General features: G+C 36.8%; 1 protein-coding gene across 1 annotated transcript in view; it reads right to left on the bottom strand.

The window, feature by feature from the left end:
- The window catches only part of LOC136857996 (3'-5' ssDNA/RNA exonuclease TatD), a 196002-nt gene that overhangs the window by 120287 nt on the left and 54421 nt on the right, over positions 1-21294 (bottom strand). The window contains exon 3 of the mRNA XM_067137169.1: positions 14309-14469. Coding sequence (XP_066993270.1) covers positions 14309-14469 — 161 coding nt within the window. The remainder of the gene's footprint in view (positions 1-14308; positions 14470-21294) is intronic.

The raw sequence follows: 21294 nt of genomic DNA, 5'->3' as shown, positions 1-21294 counted from the left end.
CCACTGACTTTCCACTTTTCATTTCCTTTGGGGTATTTTCTGTTTCTTTCCAAGTAATTGAAGGTTGTTCCTTCTGTAATTCATTAGTGACTTTGGTAACTTTGTTCTTGTTCACACTCCCAATTCAATGATTTTTCAAAATAACTCTTCACCTCCTCTCTGATTCCTACCATGCCCCTGATAATGATCCTGTCCCGTTTCAATAGCTTTAATTTCTTCCCTATTTGATGTTTTACTTTTCATTAACTCACATAACATTTTCTGATTTCCTTTACTATCTTCCTCATTTCTTTGGGTGAACAGTTCCCCAGCTTTTCCCATTTTCTTCTTTCACTACTCTTTTCACCTGGAGTTCCTTATTCTTGTATTCCTGTTCCAGTCTTCTGATTTTTTCATCATCCTTTGGTACAATTCCCTGAGCCTGATTATGTTTCACAACTTTGTTTCACTTTGCCATGTTTCTTTCTTCAATTGTATGCTTTACTCTATCATTCCATCAATTTCTTTCTCCTTGACTTTTCCTTTCATTTTACCACACACCTCTATAGCACAGTTTAATATTATTGTTCTAAATGCATTCCACCCTTCATCAACATTACCGGTCTCATATTATGGCAATTTAGTCACTATCAAATTTTGAAAACCCACCATCTCCCGGATGCAAGCTCACAGCTGCATGCCCCTAACCGCACGGTGAAGAATGTTTCAGTGAACCAAACATGTGGGGTAAGATTTGGGAAAGGGCATTACAATATCAATAGGAAAGTCAGTTATAAGATGAACAATTTGGATTCAGAAGTGGAAGGTCAACAGTGGCAACCATTTTCATTCCGAGACATCATGGCTGAGAGCTAAAAATATTGAAAGGATATAGTAATGACTTTTATAGACTTAGAAAAGGCATATGACAGCAACCTCAGATGGAAAGTTTGAGAAAGCCCAACACATAGGGGCACTGGCAACGAACTAATAACAATGATAAAAGCAATATATGATAACTGTTACTGTTGTGTGAAGACAACAGTAGATAGAACAGAATGATTTCAAATTGACAATGGGCTAAAAGGACGTGTGTCGTTACCTTTACTCTTTATAATGGTGAAAAATGACACTGTAAAGACAGCAAGGGAAGAATACAGAAGGGAAAGAATGAGTGTAAACGATGTTTGCAGGTAATGTGATCTGGGAAGAGGATGAGGAGGTACAACAGCTGAATGTACTGAATAGAAGGATATGCCAATAGGCATTGAGGATCAACATAGTGAAGAACAAGACGATGAGTAGAGGAAGTAAAGAAGGACAAGTAGCTATCAAAATGGTGACTAAGAACTGGAAACAGTAGAAAACTTCAAATACTTGGGAAGTGACAGAAAATGAAAGACTGGGTATGGAAATTAACAGAAGGATACAATTGGGGAGTGTCTTTTACCACCAGGTATGAAGATTAGTATGGAATAAGGATGTAACAATGAAGGCTAAAAAAGCAATGAACAAGTAATATTACTTTCCTACAATGAAATATGCAGCAGAAACTTGGACAATGACTCAGAGGAATAAGAATAGAGTACAGGCAGCTGAAATGAAATTCGAGGAGTATGGTACAGAAGACAAGGAGGAACAGAGTAAGAAATGAAGACATACAAAAAGAGCTAAATGTGCAAAAACTAAATGACAAACTGGAAGAGAATAAAGTGAGGTGGTTTGGACATGTCAAGCGGATGAAAGAAGAAAGACTGCTAAGACAAGCACTGGAAAGCCAGATGACAGGCAAGAGAGGATGAGGGAGAAACATGATTACAATAGATGGACTCTGTGAAGAACAGCATAGGACAACGGAATCTAGACTGGAACAGTGTTGGATGAGGAATGGAGCAGAGACAGGACAAAGTGGAGAGGAACCATATTTGCCCTTACCCAGTATCTGATGGAAAAGGGGGACTGATGATGACTATGATGATGGCTACAACTGAATTGTATAACACAATCATTGTTAACAAATAACAATTATATTTGTGTAAAAAGTTCAATAACTCAATAATATTAATAATTTTCATCTGCAATAGGTATGTCATTGGTTAACATGTAAAATCATTACCACCTAGTTTCTTATAACACCAAAATAAAGTTAGATCTCACACTGTGGACTGAGCATTTTAGTGCATTTTCATCTTTATACAAAAATAACTGATAGCTTTACTTTCAATCAATCAATCAATCAATCAATCAATCAATCGCTACTGATCTGCATTTAGGGCAGTCACCCAGGTGGCAGATTCCCTATCTGGTGTTTTCCTAGCCTTTTCTTAAATGACTGCAAAGAAATTGGAAATTTATTGAACATCTTCCTTGGTAAGTTATTCTAAACCCTAACTTCCTTTCTTACAAATGAATATTTGCCCCAATTTGTCCTCTTGAATTCCAGCTATATCTTCATACTGTGATCTTTCCTACTTTTAAAGACTCCACTCAAACATATTCGTCTACTTATGTCATTCCACGCCATCGCTCCACTGACAGCTCAGAAAATACCACTTAACTCTCTTGGTGCCAGGCGGTAGTGCGAGCATCCGCCCTTTAAATTGCCAGAGCCGATCTGGTCGGCCGTTAACAATCCAGTCGGAAGTTGCCAGAGCCGATTACATTGGCCGGCTTAAAATTCTGTGATATACGTAATTTTGAGGCAACCTATAGTGAAATGCATACTTTTGTTACAACCTGTAGTAAAGGGGCTACACGTTATTGTGTGCCTGGCCTTGCTTTGGCAGTTCTAAGAGGGTGTTATACCTTTCACAAGAGTCGTTTCCTGTGTTAACAAATACCGCTAACCGGTCAGTAAGAGATTGCTCCTTGCAGTGAGTGGATTTGTGACAGGAAAATGGCATGTTATTCACGTGATAATTTTTCAGCAGGTATTGATGACAATAAATGAATGCAGTATTTAGAACAGTGCGAAGTTAACGCTGGTGATTTATCGGATAGCGATAGGGAATTTAGTTCAGAGAGTAGCGACGAAATTATACCGGACACGTCCGCGGAATCACCGCAGCTAAAGAAGAGATGTTTAATTGTGTCTAACAGCACTAAATCTACTCTGAATATGGTGGTAGATGAAACTAGTGATAACGAATATGATGATGATGATGATGATGATGATGATGATGATGATGTCTCTGGAGAACATTTTGTGGAAATTTGTCCCAATGAACCCGACAACATTCCTCAACCTCCTGTCTCCTTCAAGGAAGTTCTTGGACCTAAACACGCCCTACCGTCTGATTCTCCGCCCATATCACACTTCAATTTACTTTTCACTTACTCTCTGCTAAACGTTATAGTCACATATAGTCCTCTATCATTACCTAAATGCTGGTCTCCATGGGCCAAGTGTAGTGTGCCTGCCTCTCACCCGGAGGTCATGGGTTCGATTCCCCCCTGAGGGTTGGTTCGAGGTTCACTCAATCTAAGTGACCGTAAGTGATTGCAATTGAGGAGATATATGAGGGTGAGAGGACCCCAGTCTGGAAAACCAAGAATAATTACTGAGAGGATCTGTCTCACTGACCATGATTCACCTCGTAAAGTGCAGGTACTGAACTGAGCGCGGTCGCTTAGTAGGTCAAAGCAAATCATGGCTTTAGTGCCATACACTTCTTAATTTCGTAAACTCTGTTGTATTGTAAAATTATTTTTATAATATATACTACAACCGAAAACGCGAAACTATTTTTTCGGAAAACAAAAACTATAATATCAACTACTAGTTTCTACTTATTTAATAATTCAGAATTATTTTAATACTGTGTTGTCCGTACGTAGAAAATTTGTTGTCAGTATTTGTCAAACATCGATACATACACGCGAATTTTATCGGTGAGTAAAATTGTCTTATTTTTATTAGTGACATATGTTTGAATTTTTAATTTTTGCGTTTTTATTTTTCTCGTTCAAATTAGTTATTCTATAGAATTGTATTTAGAAATACATTATACATAATTACGTATATTATTTTGTATCGTAAATTATTTTTTCGAAGTAGATATTGAGAGAGAAAGTGCGAAAATATTTTTCTCTTCCTAAAAATAAACGTTTTCGACAACTATAAATCAACAATAGAACGTTTTTGACTCTTTATATCACTCCAAACCAGTTTCTTATTCTACGTAGTCAATATGTAGAAAATTTCATGCCGATATTTGTTATACACCGGTAGATATACGCGAATTTTAAAATACATGTATTTCCACTGAAAACGACCTGGCACTTTACAGTAGTAGAGTGGAGGCGGAGCTCTGGCCTCTTCCAGCTGATGGGGAGCGGCCGACTAGATCGGCTCTTGGCTCCAAGAGGGTTAAAGTCGAAGAAATATTAATGTTTATTAAATTCCTCCTATTCAATACATAAAGAGTAATTTTAATTAAGAATTAAAACTTATGAAGTAAACTATAGGGACATGTTTCGCCCCTTTTTTTAAGGGCATCTTCAGCCTCAATCTTAAACCTGAAAGATAATAAATCAGGATGCTGATTGCCCTTAATTGTAGTTTTTTTAAGAAAAATTATAAATGTGAGGAATGATGATGTACGTACATGCGTCAAAATATGAGCGAGAGGGATGACAGTAGTTAAAATATTCTTATAATAATGCCTTTATAAAGCCTTCACATAGTCCTGATTTATATAATTTTATGAATGTCCTTGTCTAAAAATGTGGTAACAAGTTGCATAGTAATAGTTCTAAAAGGACACAATTATTCCTGCGTTGAATTGAACCTTGTTGCAAGATGCCCCCGTAAGAAATAAGCTTAGGGCTTAAACAGCTTAATCTTTAATGTGTAACATACCACTTAGTCGAGCAGCTCGTCTCCTTTCTCCCAAGTCTTCCCAGCCCAAACCATGCAAACATTTATGTAATGCTACTCTTTTATCGGGATACTTCAATAACACTCTCCTCCGCCACAATAGACACCCCAGATATCTATGTGTTACACTTGACAGAACACTATCATTTCAAGAACATCTGAAAAAGACCTCTGCCAAGATTCAGACACATAACAACATAATTCAAAAACTGTGTAGTTCTTCTTGGGGTGCAAGTGCAACTACTCTACACTGCTGAGCTCTAAGTCTAGTTTACTCTACTGCGGAGTATTGTGCCCCCGTCTGGATGAACAGTCCTCATGTGAAGAGAATAGATGTTAAGTTAAATGACACAATGAGAATGATCACGGGTACGATCAGATCAACTCCAATTCAATGGTTGCCCTTACTAAGCCATATTCCTCCACCCCACCTCCGTAGACGCACTGCTCTGATGAATGAATACAATAAGATCCAGAATAATCAAAGATTGCCCATTCATAAGGATATCCCCCACCTACATATAGACAGACTTAAGTCAAGACGTCCACCCATCTGTACGGCGGAGAACCTTATAGCCAGTCATTTCAATCTGATTGAGAGATGGTCTAATGAATGGAGACAATTTGCTTCAGCAGAATCTTTAGATATGCCGTGCATTACACAGAAGGTACCTGGCTTTGAACAACCTCAGAAAGTATGGTCCAAGTTAAACCGGATCTGGACTAACCATGGTTTGTGTGCAGATCTGCTGTATAAATGGAGGAAAAAGTCATCATCCTGCTGCGACTGTGGTGCTGAGAGGCAAACTGTGAAGCACATCACACAAGAATGCCCACTGAGATGTTTCAATGGAGAAACGAGTGAATTTTTCCTGGAGACACCACAGGCAATTACCTATGTAAATAATGTAGATATAAACCTGTAATTTATTGCATGTATATGCCATACGATAAATAAATTTATCGGAAATCACCCAGAACAAATCGAGCTGCTTTTCCTTGGATTTTTTCCAGTTCTTGAATCAAGTAATCCTGGTGAGGGTTCCATACACTGGAACCATACTCTTTTTGGGGTCTTACCCGAGACTTATATGCCCTTTCCCTTACATTCTTACAACACCTAAATACCCTCATTACCATGTGCAGAGATCTGTATCCTTTATTTACAATCATATTTATGTGATTACCCCAATGAAGATTTTTCCTTATATTAACAACTAGGTACCATACTTACAATGATCCCTACCATTGCCTACAGTCCATCTCACAACATTATTGAGTCTTTTTGCAGATGATACAATCTAGTAACTTATTTATTACTCTGTAGTACAGAATAACATCACCGTCAAAAAGCAAAATTCCACTTTTTTACACATATCATTGATATATATAAGAAAACATAAAGGTCCAATAATACTGCCTTGAGGAATTCCCCTCTTAATTATTACAGACAGATAAAGCTTTGCCTACTCCAATTCTATTAGATCTATTTTCTAGAAATATAGCCACCAATTCAGTCACTCTTTTGTCTAGTCCAATTGCACTCATTTTTGCCAGTAGTCTCTCATGACCTACCCTATCAAATGCCTTAGATAGGTCAATCGCGATACAGTCCATTTGACTTCCTGAATCCAGGATAACTGCTATATCTTGCTGGAATCCTATAAGTTGAGCTTTAGTGGAATAACCTTTCCTAAACTCAAACTGCCTTCTATCAAACCAGTTATTAATTTCACAAACATGTCTAATATAATCAGAAAGAATGCTTACCCAAAGCTTACATGCAATGCATGTCAAACTGACTGGCCTGTAATTTTCAGCTTTATGTCTATCATCCTTTCCTTTAATCAGGGGCTACTATAGCAACTCTCCATTCATTTGGTATAGCTCCTTCATGCAAACAATATTCAAATAAGAACTTTGTATATGGTACTTATTCCAACCCATTGTCTTTAGTATATCCCCCTAAACCTTATCAATCCCAGCTGCTCTTCTAGTTTTCAACTTTTGTATCTTACTGTAAATGTCATTGTTATCATAGGTAAATGATAATACTTCTTTAGTATTAGTCACCTCCTCTATCTGAACATTATCCTTGTAACCAACAATCTTTACATACTGCTGACTGAATAATTCTGCCTTTTGAAGATCCTCGCAAACACACTCCCCTTGCTCATTAATGATTCCTAGAATGTCCCTCTTGGAATCTGTTTCTGCCTTAAGGTACCTATACATACTCTTCCACTGTTCACTAACATTTGCATGACTGCCAATTATGCTTGCCATCATGTTATCCTTAGCTGGCTTTGCTAGATTCAATTTCCTAGTAAATTCCTTCAATTTCTCCTTACTTCCACAGTCATTTCTAACTATTTCTTTCGAACCTGCACCTCCTTCTTAGTCTCTTTACTTCTCTGTTATAATATAATGGATCTTTACCATTCCTTACCACTTTGAAAGGTACAAACCTGTATTCACATTCCTCAACAATTGCTTTAAACCCATCCCAGAGTCTGTTTACATTTTTATTTACCATGTTCCACCGATCGTAGTTACTGTTTGAAAACTCTCTCATGCTTATCAGCCATACGGTACTGCCTAATAGCCCTACTTTTAATACCTTCCTTTTTTCTTCACATTTATTTTTAACTACTACAAAAACAGCTTTGTGATCACTAATACCATCTATTACTTCGGTTTCTCTATAGAGCTCATCTGGTTTTACAAACACCACATCCAGAATATTCTTCCCTCTAGTTGGTTCCATCACTTTCTAAATCAGCTGCCCTTGCCACATTAACTTATTTGCCATTTCTGGTCATGCTTCGTGTCGTTCGTGTTAAATTGAGATCACCCGCTACTATCACATTCCTTTCCATATCGTTTCCCAAATAGCTGATTATCTTATCAAATAATTCTGAATCTGATATATATTAAATTACTTAATTCTATTCCTTGCTTTACAATACTTCTATAGTTGAGCACTAACATTCTTATGCCATCCCTACTTGACTTCCAGTTCCCTGTACCCTTATCACTGCTCCCTTGGCCACCCCGTTTCCCTGAATGTACCTCCCTATAACATTTCTAAACAAATTTTCTAACTTATATGTACCATTGCGGTTTATTGAAGGCCATCTAAGCCCAGATCCCTATCTCCTACCCACCCATTAGGATCTAGAAATCTCACTCCCAGTTTCCCACATACCCGCTCCATAGTCTCATTTAAATCCCAAATCACCTTCCACTCAGTATCCCTCCTACACAGTATTCCACTGATTATCTCTGCTTCCTTAAACTTCACTTACAGTTCTTACAGTCACAAACCTATTTTGGATTCAAGAACGTTTGAGCTCATACAAACCTTGATTTTTCAAAATTGGAGCAAAACCACTAACTTTTATAAATAAATTTTAAAACCCTTTTTTCTACTTGCATTTTTCCTTAATTTTCACAATGCATATTAAAGACATGAAAAGTTACATAGTCACACACACCATGATACATTTTTGAATCACAACATACATAGTAATCATTGAGAAATGAAAAAATTACATTATTGTGGAAAATGGCTCTACAAGTAATGAAAATCATTTTATTTTCTGTATTGAAAGAATCTCAATAATAATATAAGAGAATTTATTGGACTCCAACCTATTCAATACTTTACAGGATGTTAACATTTTTAGTTAAACATCGTTAAAATGGAGACATGTTTCGCCCACCATGTGGGGCATCATCAGTCATATCAAAGCACCTCAAAATTAAACCAGACGTCTGGTTGGAAATTATGAACATAATATGTAAGAAAGAATACATTAAAAAAACACGTACAAAGTCCTATCCTAAACGAAATAACAATAGACTAGTTACACATAGTAAAATACGCTAGTGGTTACTTAATATTAAAATGAGGCCATCATATGCACAGTATAAAAATGAAAGTAATCAAAGTCTATATGATACTGAGTTCGATGGTAGTTCTACGTAGTACATACAAATGTTGGCAAAATAAAACACAATTTATAATTACTGTACACTTATTTATAATTGTTAAAATTGATGAGGTAAAACATTCCAATTTGTCTATTTGTAATTTGGCTCCAACCAAAATAATTCGCCCTAGGATTCATGAGGTAGTCAACTCCGTTGGTCACTCTCTATATGAATGGAGTGCACAGTGCAAGTGAACAGCTTTTGTTGATTATAAAATGAGGCTGTGCTAAGACAGTTAAAACAACACCGGCTTCAAATGAAGATAGTTAAAAACATCATTAGGATCTTCCTAGTTGACTAAAGGTTTGCGTATATTTTGTTGTTGAAGTGTGGGAAAGTCAGTTGTTGGTTGAATGGGCAACGGTCGAAAATGTTGTGCAGTGCAATCGGTGTTTGAGCTGTCCTACATGTGAGGGAAATCTTGAAAGCTGTTGAGCTGTTACCTAATTGCAGAATGTGTTCCAGCACTCTGCTAACATTTGTAGTATGTTGAAGCGGACATACAGGGTGGGGCAGAGTGGACTCCCTAGTTTCAATAAATCACTGAAGAGCGTGCACGTGAGTAAGCGGAGTGGGAGTAGTAGCATTTGGTGAGGGGAAAGACGCCATTTTAGTAGTCACCATGCCGTGAACTGGCGAGCATCGTGGTTTTGTAGTCGAAACGTTTTTAAAAAATAAGATAGTGTGGTGGCGACGCAGAGGGCATTTCGTAGGCGGTTTGGTTTGAATCGTCGTGACAGTGTTCCTGATGCTAAAACCATAAGGAAATGGATTACAAGTGTACGGGCGACAGGATCTGCACTTCCTTGAAGACCAGTCGGACAACCAAGAAGTGTGAGGACACCTGAGAACATCATGGCGGTGAGAGCGTCTATTGAACAATCCCCATCGCACTCTGCGCGGAAACATGCTGCTGCTCTTGGAATATCGCCCAGAACGGTAAGGCGAATTTTACACTGTGATCTTCATTTACACCCCTATAAGATGATGGTTGTTCAAGAATTGAGGCCAGAAGACTTTGTTAAACGTACAGATGCTTGCAATGCAATGTTAGCTTCTTTACAACCCGGTGCTATTCTGTGGTCTAGTGATGAGGCCCATTTTCACCTCCACAGTAAATAAGCAAAATTTTCGTTACTGGGCAACTGAAAACCCATGCAATCTTCACCAAAGACCTCTTCATTCACCAAAAGTGGCTGTGTGGTGTGCTGTGTCCTCCATAGGCATTATTGGCCCCTACTTTTTTGAATCGGAAGATGCAACCGTTACTGTGAACGCTGTGCGCTATTGTGAGATGTTGGAGAATTTTTTCTTCCCCAAAATGGAAGAGTATGGTGAGGAAATGGACGCCTTTTGGTTTCAACAGGATGGTGCCACGGCTCATACCGCCCGTCGCTCTCGCCAACTTCTGCAAGAACAGTTTCCCGGCCGCGTGATCTCATTACGAGGGGATGTTTCATGGCCCCCTCAATCCCCCGATTTAAGCCCATGCAATTATTTTCTTTGGGGTTACCTCAAATCTGAGGTTTATAAAGTTCGACCAAGGACCGTGGAAGCCCTTAAAGAAGCAATTGCTGATGTCATCGCTGGAATAACGTCAGATATGCTGCGCAGAGTTTTTGAAAACTTTATTGAACGGCTGAATATGTGCGTCGCTCGTCAAGGTCGTCACCTGGACGATATCATTTTTAGAACCAAATGAAAAAAAATGGCATTGTATGTAGATTTCAGAAATAAAAAGCTTTTGTAATAATCTTGTACGGTTTTTATACAGTTAACCCATCAAATCAGGGAGCCCACTCTGCCCCACCCTGTATAAGCACTAGAACTCTACACCGTATGGCACACGTCGCTCGTCCTCCACGGAACTTTGCTGTACCATCGAAGTACAGCGTACGTCGCTCGTCTTGAAAGTGTTAATTACTGAAATGCAAAACCACTTACACGGATCTCTAGTGATGAAATATGGGTTTATGAATCCATGTGAGAAAAAATTAAATTTTATAGAGCAGAAAAATCCTGATTTAGCAATTTACTAGAAACTCAAACTTCAGCCATCAGGAAACAACAATCATTTACTGGGACATTCATAGAATCTTGCTGCATGAATTTCTCCAGACAAACTTAAAAGATACATGATAAAATCAATTGAATTTTTCTGTGATCTTAATTACTAAGTCAGTGTGTTGCATTTACAACGGTGATACCATGTTTTGTGAGCCAAAAATCATATAATATTTTTGGACAGATTTCCCATAAAACTTTTTTACCTTCATCTTCTTAAGCAACGCTTGCTGAATTATTACAGAAAAATTATCAGAAGGAATAATAAACAATCACAGAACCACAATACTTTCAAGTAAAATGAATACACTAGTAATGAAAAGCAAAGAACATTTGTACAAATAATATTCATGAATGATCTAGTCCCTGCAGAACATGCAATGTTGATCTATCATAGTGAGAAGCACGTTTAATCTACCACCAAAGAAAAATCAAGCTCTATATACTATTAAGACAGATTCCTGTCAGACATCAAGTGATCCTGCTATAGGGGAGTCTGATAGCCCCGGAACTAAAAAATACAGTGAAGAAGCACAAATATTTTTATACATCCATGATGCTTTGTAAAACATGTAGCAAACAAAATTATTATTTATAATAATAATAATAATAATAATAATAATAATAATAATAATAATAATAATAATAATAATAATAATAATAATAATAATAATAATAATAATAATAATAATAATAATAATAATAATAATAATAATAATAATAATAATAATACATGCACAAGAACTGAGGTATAAGTGGCATTAATTTTCAAAATCTTTGTGCAGACCACATCTACATACTGTCATTACTGCAGAGAATCAGACAAAATAGGTGCCAAAATTATAATAATCAATTATAATACTAGCTCATCTGCAAACAAAGATGGACAAATAACATATCACCAAACCTTTTAACTTAATTCTTCATTGACAATAAGTCTTTCAGCATATTTATTAGCAGATACTTTTCCCGGGATCATCTTACAGGAACACGCTGAACACGGAGTAGGTAAATCTACAAAACACATGAAATTGTGAAAAATTGTTTTCTTTGAATAACTACAATACTAATATATTTAAACATTAAAGGTATTTAATTAATCTTCTAACAATTTATTTTTAAACACCTTGAAGATTGTTGAAGACTGTTGAAGTTGTATTTTGTAATGCATAAAGTAAGTTAGGATTCTCCTTTTAACCACTAAACCTCAGTAATGTATTCCTGACAAGAAAGATTCAACACTCTTAATGTTATAGAAGTCCAAAATTTGTATTCATGACCAACATCAGGTGAATCCTGAACGAAAATAATGGTAATTTTTGGTGAAAAATTACATTCAACAAGTTATTTCCAAAACAATATTGACACACTACAGTATATTATAAGATCAATATTTGATTCTACAACTTTGTTATTTTTTATTTAATGTGAAAAGATCATTATCAAATTTCCACAAATTATTGTTAGCTAAAATGTTGCAAAGAACAGTGCTTTTTTTTCTTTGTTTTTCAAAACAATGTGCTCTAGTTGTGTAGCCATTTTTTTTATACTCATGTCCCAATGACTGAAAAGTATAACAACATATTAAGTCAAAATAGCTATTAAATTAGGCACATTCTTTAAAACAGATGTGACATTTTATTTCCATTTTTCAGCTGTTGATGTTTCAAATATGTCCCTTGCACCCATGTGTGTCTTAAGTCTATTTTTTTTTCATGTGTAATAGTTATTGTTTAAAGAATATTAAACAGAAGTTAGCTACTAAATTTTGGCAGAAAGGAGATGAAGGAAAACGGCATAAAATGTATCATGAAAATAGAAATGAGCACATAAAAAAAGTAAATGAACATTAGCAGAGTAACCAGACACCTGAAATTTAGGATTCTCCTTTTAACCACCAAACCTCAGTAATGTATTCCTGACAAGAAAGATTCAACAGTCTTAATCATATAGAGAACTCCCCTCACTCTCATGAATAGGGCTCGGATGTTTAAGACCTAAAAATAGCCCAAATAAGCAAGCAAATATGACCTCAAAAGTGATGAAATATGACGTAAAAATTACAAAATATGACTCGAAAATAGTTGGCGAGAGTGTTTTGAAGATTCCGTTTTATATTCTCGCCAACTATTCCATATGATTGTTGTACTGGATTTCAATACTTGCACGAATTTCTAAGCTAGCAATTTCTAAACGACTAATTGCGCTCGATATAATTCCAAAGTTCGACTATATACAGTATATATATGCCAGACTTTCTAACAAACTGTTGGAAAACAATTAGTGTCTAATCTTCATAGAAGAGGCAGAGTATTCCACTTGTATTAACTGCAGATGTGATACCGAGAAGCAGTTTTGTGAGCACTAGTTCGCATTCGGTAAGTTAAAGATGATTTTGCACAGCTACAGCTGTCGTCAAGCCACCAAAATATGACCGAAATATGATGCTTCTACGAAAATAGCTCAAAATATGACCTTATTACAAAAATAGCCAAAATATGCATTTATATAACAAATAAAATTCACTTAATTGTGACGATAACCATCTGATTTGCACCAACATCCAATCAGGCAAGAAAACGGAGGCAAAGAAAAAAATATGACTTTTCCTCAACATCCGAGCCCTACTCATGAACAATGCAAAAGATGTGTTTGGCAGCAGTCTCGTAATTTGCCAATGTCATCTACTAATATGAGACCAAGTGTTTCCGGCAAGTTAAGGTTTCTTCTAGGGTCAGTGACATCTACCCACTTAGTGAGAAACTGAGCCATGGAGAGGGGAGGGGGTCATTACCTACACAGTGAAAAAGTGAGCCATGGAGAAATTGGCTCCACAGAGAAGAAGAAGAAGGAGGAGGAGGTAGTCATCTTATGAGGACCAGACTTCCACATTGCCATTTTCTTCTTAATTGCCCTGAGCTTGTTGGGAACTCAAAAGTCAGCCAAGACACCAGATTGGAATGGCACTGCTCAGATCAAGTATTCCTAGCATACATATCCACAGATCTAGGTGGTAGTAATATTACCTACTTTGCAGCCTAATCTTCTAATTCAATTCTTATTATTTCAATGAGGTTAGGAAGCACCACACTGTGGCAATTCTGGTGTCAGCATCATACAACCTTGGCTAGAATGTCATGAATTCACAACATCAACCAGTATTGCAAGAAACATGACCGAATGCAGAACTCAAAGTTCAGCATAAACATGTAATTTTGTGTGTTTGCATAAACCACAGAGCTTCTAATGTAAATAAAAAACAATCTGTGTTTTATAAGCACTATACACTTTTCTTTAGGTGGCAAGATGATTGTGTGGACATTATAAAAATAAACAGTCTTCCCAACCTTTAAAACTTTATTTACTCTTTACAGATGAGAAGACACTTGCCTGTTTTTCTAGCACTTCTCTCTGCACTTCTGGCGGGGAAAAATCACGGTTGTAGTCCAGGCCACATTCGCCAATTGCGACACATTCAGAATTACTTGCCAGTTCGCGCAAGTCCTCCATATAGCCATCAGTCCAGGATTTTGCATCATGGGGATGTATACCTGTATTAACACATTTCAGAATATGCAACATGTATTGACAGTCATCATGTCCTAATGACACTAAATCTCTTTCCAATAAGTAGTAGTCATGTCTTTAAGCTATTAACTGAAAAGTCTTAATATTATCAATGTGATTAACTGACCATTTTCTCAACTAAGGTTTGTAGGAGTCATGTGTTCACAGCACAAATTTTTGTACATGAAGGTATTTAAAAATGTATTGTTTACATGCATTCATGGTAATATTTATTGGATTGAATTTGAATCTGAATTGAATTTATTGATCATGATTTAGATGCCACTGAGGCTGAAAAGCCCCTTTATGTAGCATCTTCTTATCATACAATACAGGTTTATGAACACACTAACTACATTTTTATAATATTGAAGTATTAAACTAAACAAGAAACTTAAAAAAATGAAAATACAGGTACCAAATCCAGTAAGATTAAAACATACATTATTTAACAAGTAAAAAAGTAAATCATTAAGCCCTTCTGTTATTTTAGGCTACATGGATCTAAAGAATATAAAGCTAAAGCAAAGAAACAATTTTCTTCAAAATATATATAATCCTGATTGTTAGACACAAGAATTTCTGATCTCAGCCTCTTGCGTACTCCTCCAGAAAGATAGATGTTAAGGACTGCTTTAATTGGGTACAGTTAGTGTTATTTGCAAAACGTGAAGATTAAAGGCGTTAAAGATACGTGATGCAGTGCAAACAAAGGATTTGTTAAATTTAGTGGTACGAAGAAAGGGGAATTTGAAGGGTGGTTTTTGTAAACCTATTATCTCTGTTATGTACCAACTCCATAGGTTTAAATTCATTATAAAGGTAGGATGGTGTCTTCAGTTTGAGAATTTTGTGGGTAGCAACAGCTACTGAGATTTCCTGACGTTCATGGAGTTTCAACCATTGTAGCTGTATGTAATACGGTGTTGTGTGTTCATCACGCCTGGCATTTGTAACGTAACGAACACATGTGTTTTGTAACCTCTGTTTCAGATAAGTCGTTGTATACGACTGAACCATAGTCAATTATTGGAAATATAAGACTATGAACAAGTAGTTTTCGCATGAAAGGTGGTGTACATGACAAGTTACGTTTCAAAATATGCATGGATGACACAACTTTTCGGATTACATTTGACGTATGATCAGACCAGGATAAGGTTCTGTCAAATGTTAGACCTAGATTGTTAACGGTGTCACTATAATGAATATCTGTCTCTAGAATTTTTATTTGCTGGGAGATGTTATAGAGAAGTCTCTCACCATAAATGGCATCATACAATGAGACAATGTTCTGGAACTATGACATTGGTGAAGGATGTATTTTAGGATGTACTGCTTGCACCCTACATGGATTTGAAGTTGCAAAATACAGCAGCCTAGCTTTGCATATATATTGTTTTAAATTTACCATGAAATCCAAGAAATGATACAGAAAACCTAGAAAGAGCCTCACCAGGAATATCACCATCAATCACCATCATTTAAAAGAAATTTCACGTCCTGGCTCACCGCAGGCGGTACAGCGCTAACCTATTTGTGAAATGGTTAAAATACATGTTGAAAGAGTTATTTCATATGAATTAAAATGCATAAATCCTGAATTACTTCTTGCAATTTTCTGCTATGATCCGCAGTCTTTTCAAAAGCATTTCATGAGGTCATGAAGAAAACCTTTGTATTACAGTATCTATTAATGCAGCCAAAAACAAGCATTTAGTTCTACCCGAAAATTATGACAATAAAAAATAATAATATGAAGACAGGATTGTAAAATGATTCTTCTCCTTTATCTTCTACTTATTCTCCTTAACTTATTTATTGGGTTCCGCTTTCGCATTATACCCAGACACTAGACGTATTATCGAGTAAAGCCAAAACTAATAATGTTGTTAGCTATTCATCCCACTAACTACTTTTATTCGGAGACGCCGAGGTGCCTGAATTTTGTACCGCAGGAGTTCTTTTACGTGTCGATAAATCTACGGACACGAGGCTGGAGTATTTGAGCACCTTCAAATACCACCGGACCGAGCCAGGATCGAACCTGCCAAGTTGGGGTCAGAAGGCCAGCACCTCTAACCATCTAAGCCACTCAGCCTGGCGAAAAGCCAAAACTATGAAGGATGATATATTAATTGTAAAGGGGGGGAAGATAAAAAATTATCTGAAAAAACATACGTAGGTATCACATACTGTGTCAAAAACAAAACAAAACTTGGGATAAAGAATGTACAGGAACACAAGGTTCTACTCTTCACGCCAGTGTGATCCATCAAGCAGCTATCTACATCACAAATATGATCGGATCAACACATAGGGAATGTGGTCTTAGATTCTAATAATGGCTTTAGAAAAACATAGAAAGGGATTCAGCGATAGAGGGCCACTGTAAAATGATTGAATATATGTATGTAAACATCACACATATTCCAGCTTCTTATGGTCAGCTGCTGATGAAGGTGCCCCTAAGTAGTTCTTGTAATTTCCACCCGCAGCAGCAAATTGCTATACGCCCAATCTTATGCCCCTGGATTTTTTTCTGTGAGAATATGTAAAACAACTGGTGTATGCACAGGAGGCCGGTCAGTCCTTTTCAACTTAGACAGCTCATCATCAAGTCATGCTGATCCGTTTTGCCAGAGATGTTGCAACGGGCCAGACGGTCCTTACAACATCACATGCAGCTCTGGTATGAACCATCGTCATGAAAAAAGCCTTCAGACATATTGGTACAAGACCTCCACAACAACAGTAACTACACCACAAACAAACATAGACGAGAGAGATGATGCCACCAACAGCTTCTAAATTCAAACTCAAGACCTGCAGTTTCTTATTAAAATTTACTGGAGTACATCACAGTTGGATTATATAACACAAAATTTTTTCATGACGAAGGTTCATACCAACATGACACATATCAGCCTCAGAACATTCTCGAAGATTACCTCGCACAGCTAAACCAACATACATAGAAGCAAAGGAACCACACAGAAGATAGAAGAATGGAATCTAAGCAACATGAACTTTTAATAAGCATTTTGATGTGTTAAAACTTTTTAAGTGTTTTATATTGTGGCCCATATGTTTTAATGTGTTCTGTATACTCATGTTCTAACTTATTGTAATTTTTTACCTTTGACCACAGATATTTTAACTTCATGCTATTATATACTGCATTTCCATCCCCCATTAGACATCCGGATGTCTAACACAATAACAACTTGTGATCTGTCTAATGGCTGGAAACTAATCATGTACTAGCTGATGATGGCCGTTTAGGGCCGAAACCGGTACTAGTGTAATCTATTTACAATAAATCGTGTATTGATTGGTGGAAAAACACATCTCTTGTCTATACATAACAAATCTTTCTTCTGCAGACGACATTGGTGAGTACATTAACATTCAGAATTGTATTGAATATCATCTTGATTCATCCTGGAGATTGTATAAATGTTGTATTCTTCTTGTAACATGTTAGTTACAGATTGTTTGAACTAGTTGTCGATTTCGCAGTCATGACTGATGTCTTTATGCGACTAGTACTGCAACACGCACGCGGCCAGGTAATTTGAGATACTGTACAGCAGCGGCTTGAAAAAAATCTACTGTTAGCACTGCAATCTCCCTTGACCGACAATGGATCAATCAACATTTAATTTTAAACTGTCTGTATTTTATATTACAGTCGAACCTCTCTTCTGCGGACACCGTCGGTTCAGCGGAAAAATGTCCATTATGAAAGGTGCCCGCTAAAACAGGGATGTAAAAATTTATCAAACATTCTAAGGGCAAAGAACAACCACCTTCAATATAAGCATACATCATTAATTTGATTATTCTAAATAATTTCTAATATTCTCAAAAAGGGAATAACGACCCAACATGACACACAAAATACGTAGGTGGATCAAAAGGTTAGTTGCACTAACGCGCCGCAGCAGCGCCCTGTGTGTTGCAAACGTGGGCACAGCAGAGAAAGGGAAAGTTAGGAAATTTGTTTGGAAGGGTAATAGGGAGGTACATTCAGGGAAACGGGATGGCCTAGGGAGCGGTGATAAGGGAACAGGGAACTGGAAATCAAGTAGGGATGACATAAAATTGTTAGTGTTGAACTGTAGAAGTATTGTAAAGAAAGGAATAGAATTAAGTAATTTAATAGATATATATTTACCAGATATTGTAATAGGAGTTGAATCATGGCTGAGAAATGATATAATGGATGCAGAAATTTTCTCACGGCACTGGAGTGTGTATCGTAGAGATAGGATAGGAATGGTAGGAGGGGGAGTGTTCATTCTGGTGAAAGAAGAATTTGTAAGCTACGAAAAAGTTAAAGATGAGACACATGAAATTCTAGGTGTAAGGCTCATTTCTAAAGATAATAGGCAACTTGATATATTTGGAGTGTACAGATCGGGAAAGGGTAGCACTGATGTGGATTCGGAATTATTTGATAGGATAGTCAGCTATGTGGGAAACGACATGGAAAGAAATGTGATTGTAGCGGGAGATCTGAATTTGCCAGATATCAATTGGGAAGGAAATGCGAACGATAGGAAGCATGACCAACAAATGGCAAATAAGTTATTATGGGAAGGACAGCTGATTCAGAAAGTGATGGAACCAACCAGAGGGAAAAATATCCTGGATGTGGTGCTGATAAAACCAGATGAGCTCTATAGGGAAACTGAAGTAATAGATGGTATAAGTCATCATGAAGCTGTTTTCGTGGTAGTTAAAAATAAATGTGATAGAAAGGAAGGTATTAAAAGTAGGACTGTTAGGCAGTACCATATGGCTGATAAAGCAGGCATGAGGCAGTTTCTAAAAAGTAACTATGATCGGTGGAAAACGGTAAAGAAAAATGTAAACAGACTCTGGGATGGGTTTAAAGAAATTGTTGAGGAATGCGAAAACAGGTTTGTACCTTTAAGGGTGGTAAGGAATGGTAAAGACCCACCTTATTATAATAGAGAAATAAAGAGACTAAGAAGGAGGTGCAGACTGGAAAGAAATAGAGTTAGAAATGGCTGTGGAAGTAAGGAGAAATTGAAGGAACTTACTAGAAAATTGAATCTAGCAAAGAAGGCAGCTAAGGATAACATGATGGCAAGCATAATTGGCAGTCATACAAATTTTAGTGAAAAATGGAAGGGTATGTATAGGTATTTTAAGGCAGAAACAGGTTCCAAGAAGGGCATTCCAGGAATAATTAATGAACAAGGGGAGTGTGTATGTGAAGATCTTCAAAAGGCAGAAGTATTCAGTCAGCAGTATGTAAAGATTGTTGGTTTCAAGGATAATGTCGAGATAGAGGAGGAGACTAAGGCCAAAGAAGTAATAAAATTTACATATGATAACAATGACATTTACAATAAGATACAAAAGTTGAAAACTAGAAAAGCGGCTGGAATTGATAAGATATCTGGGGATATACTAAAGACAATGGGTTGGGATATAGTACCATATCTGAAGTACTTATTTGATTATTGTTTGGTCGGAGAAGCTATACCAGATGAATGGAGAGTTGCTATAGTAGCCCCTGTGTATAAAGGAAAGGGTGATAGACATAAAGCTGAAAATTACAGGCCAGTAAGTTTGACATGCATTGTATGTAAGCTTTGGGAAGGCATTCTTTCTGATTATATTAGACATGATTGTGAAATTAATAACTGGTTCGATAGAAGGCAATTCGGTTTTAGGAAAGATTATTCCACTGAAGCTCAACTTGTAGGATTCCAGCAAGATATAGCAGATATCTTGGATTCTGGAGGTCAAATGGACTGTATCGCGATTGATCTGTCTAAAGCATTTGATAGGGTGGATCATGGGAGACTACTGGCAAAAATGAGTGCAATTGGACTAGACAAAAGAGTGACTGAATGGGTTGCTATATTTCTAGAAAATAGATCTCAGAGAGTTAGAGTAGGTGAAGTTTTGTCTGACTCTGTAATAGTTGAGAGGGGAGTTCCTCAGGGCAGTGTTATCGGGCCTTTATGTTTTCTTATATATATAAATGATATGAGTAAAGGAGTAGAATCGGAGGTAAGGCTTTTTGCAGATGATGTTAATCTCTATAGAGTGATAAATAAGTTACAAGATTGTGAGCAACTGCAACGTGACCTCGAAAATGTTGTGAGATGGACAGCAGGCAATGGTATGTTGATAAACGGGGTTAAAAGTCAGGTTGTGAGTTTCACAAATAGGAAAAGTCCTCTCAGTTTTAATTACTGCGTTGATGGGGTGAAAGTTCCTTTTGGGGATCATTGTAAGTATCTAGGTGTTAATATAAGGAAAGATCTTCATTGGGGTAATCACATAAATGGGATTGTAAATAAAGGGTACCGATCTCTGCACATGGTTATGAGGGTGTTTAGGGGTTGTAGTAAGGATGTAAAGGAGAGGGCATATAAGTCTCTGGTAAGACCCCAACTAGAGTATGGTTCCATTGTATGGGACCCTCACCAGGATTACCTGATTCAAGAACTGGAAAAAATCCAAAGAAAAGCAGCTCGATTTGTTCTGAGTGATTTCCGACAAAAGAGTAGCGTTACAAAAATGTTGCAATGTTTGGGTTGGGAAGAATTGAGAGAAAGAAAAGAGCTGCTCGACTAAGTGGTATGTCTCAAGTATTATTACAATATTATAAGTCCACCTGTTCAATACAATACAATATGATCCACTATTTCATATGGTCAAATATTTTTTTAAACATAATACACAAAAGTCAAAGGTACATGTTTCACCCTCCTTACGGGCATCATCAGCCTATATCAATCTTAAAAATAATACATATACTT

Source organism: Anabrus simplex, chromosome 1 (assembly GCF_040414725.1).
Source record: "Anabrus simplex isolate iqAnaSimp1 chromosome 1, ASM4041472v1, whole genome shotgun sequence".
In the NCBI taxonomy this organism is placed as follows: domain Eukaryota; kingdom Metazoa; phylum Arthropoda; class Insecta; order Orthoptera; family Tettigoniidae; genus Anabrus; species Anabrus simplex.
This window is presented reverse-complemented; position numbering and strand designations above follow the sequence as displayed.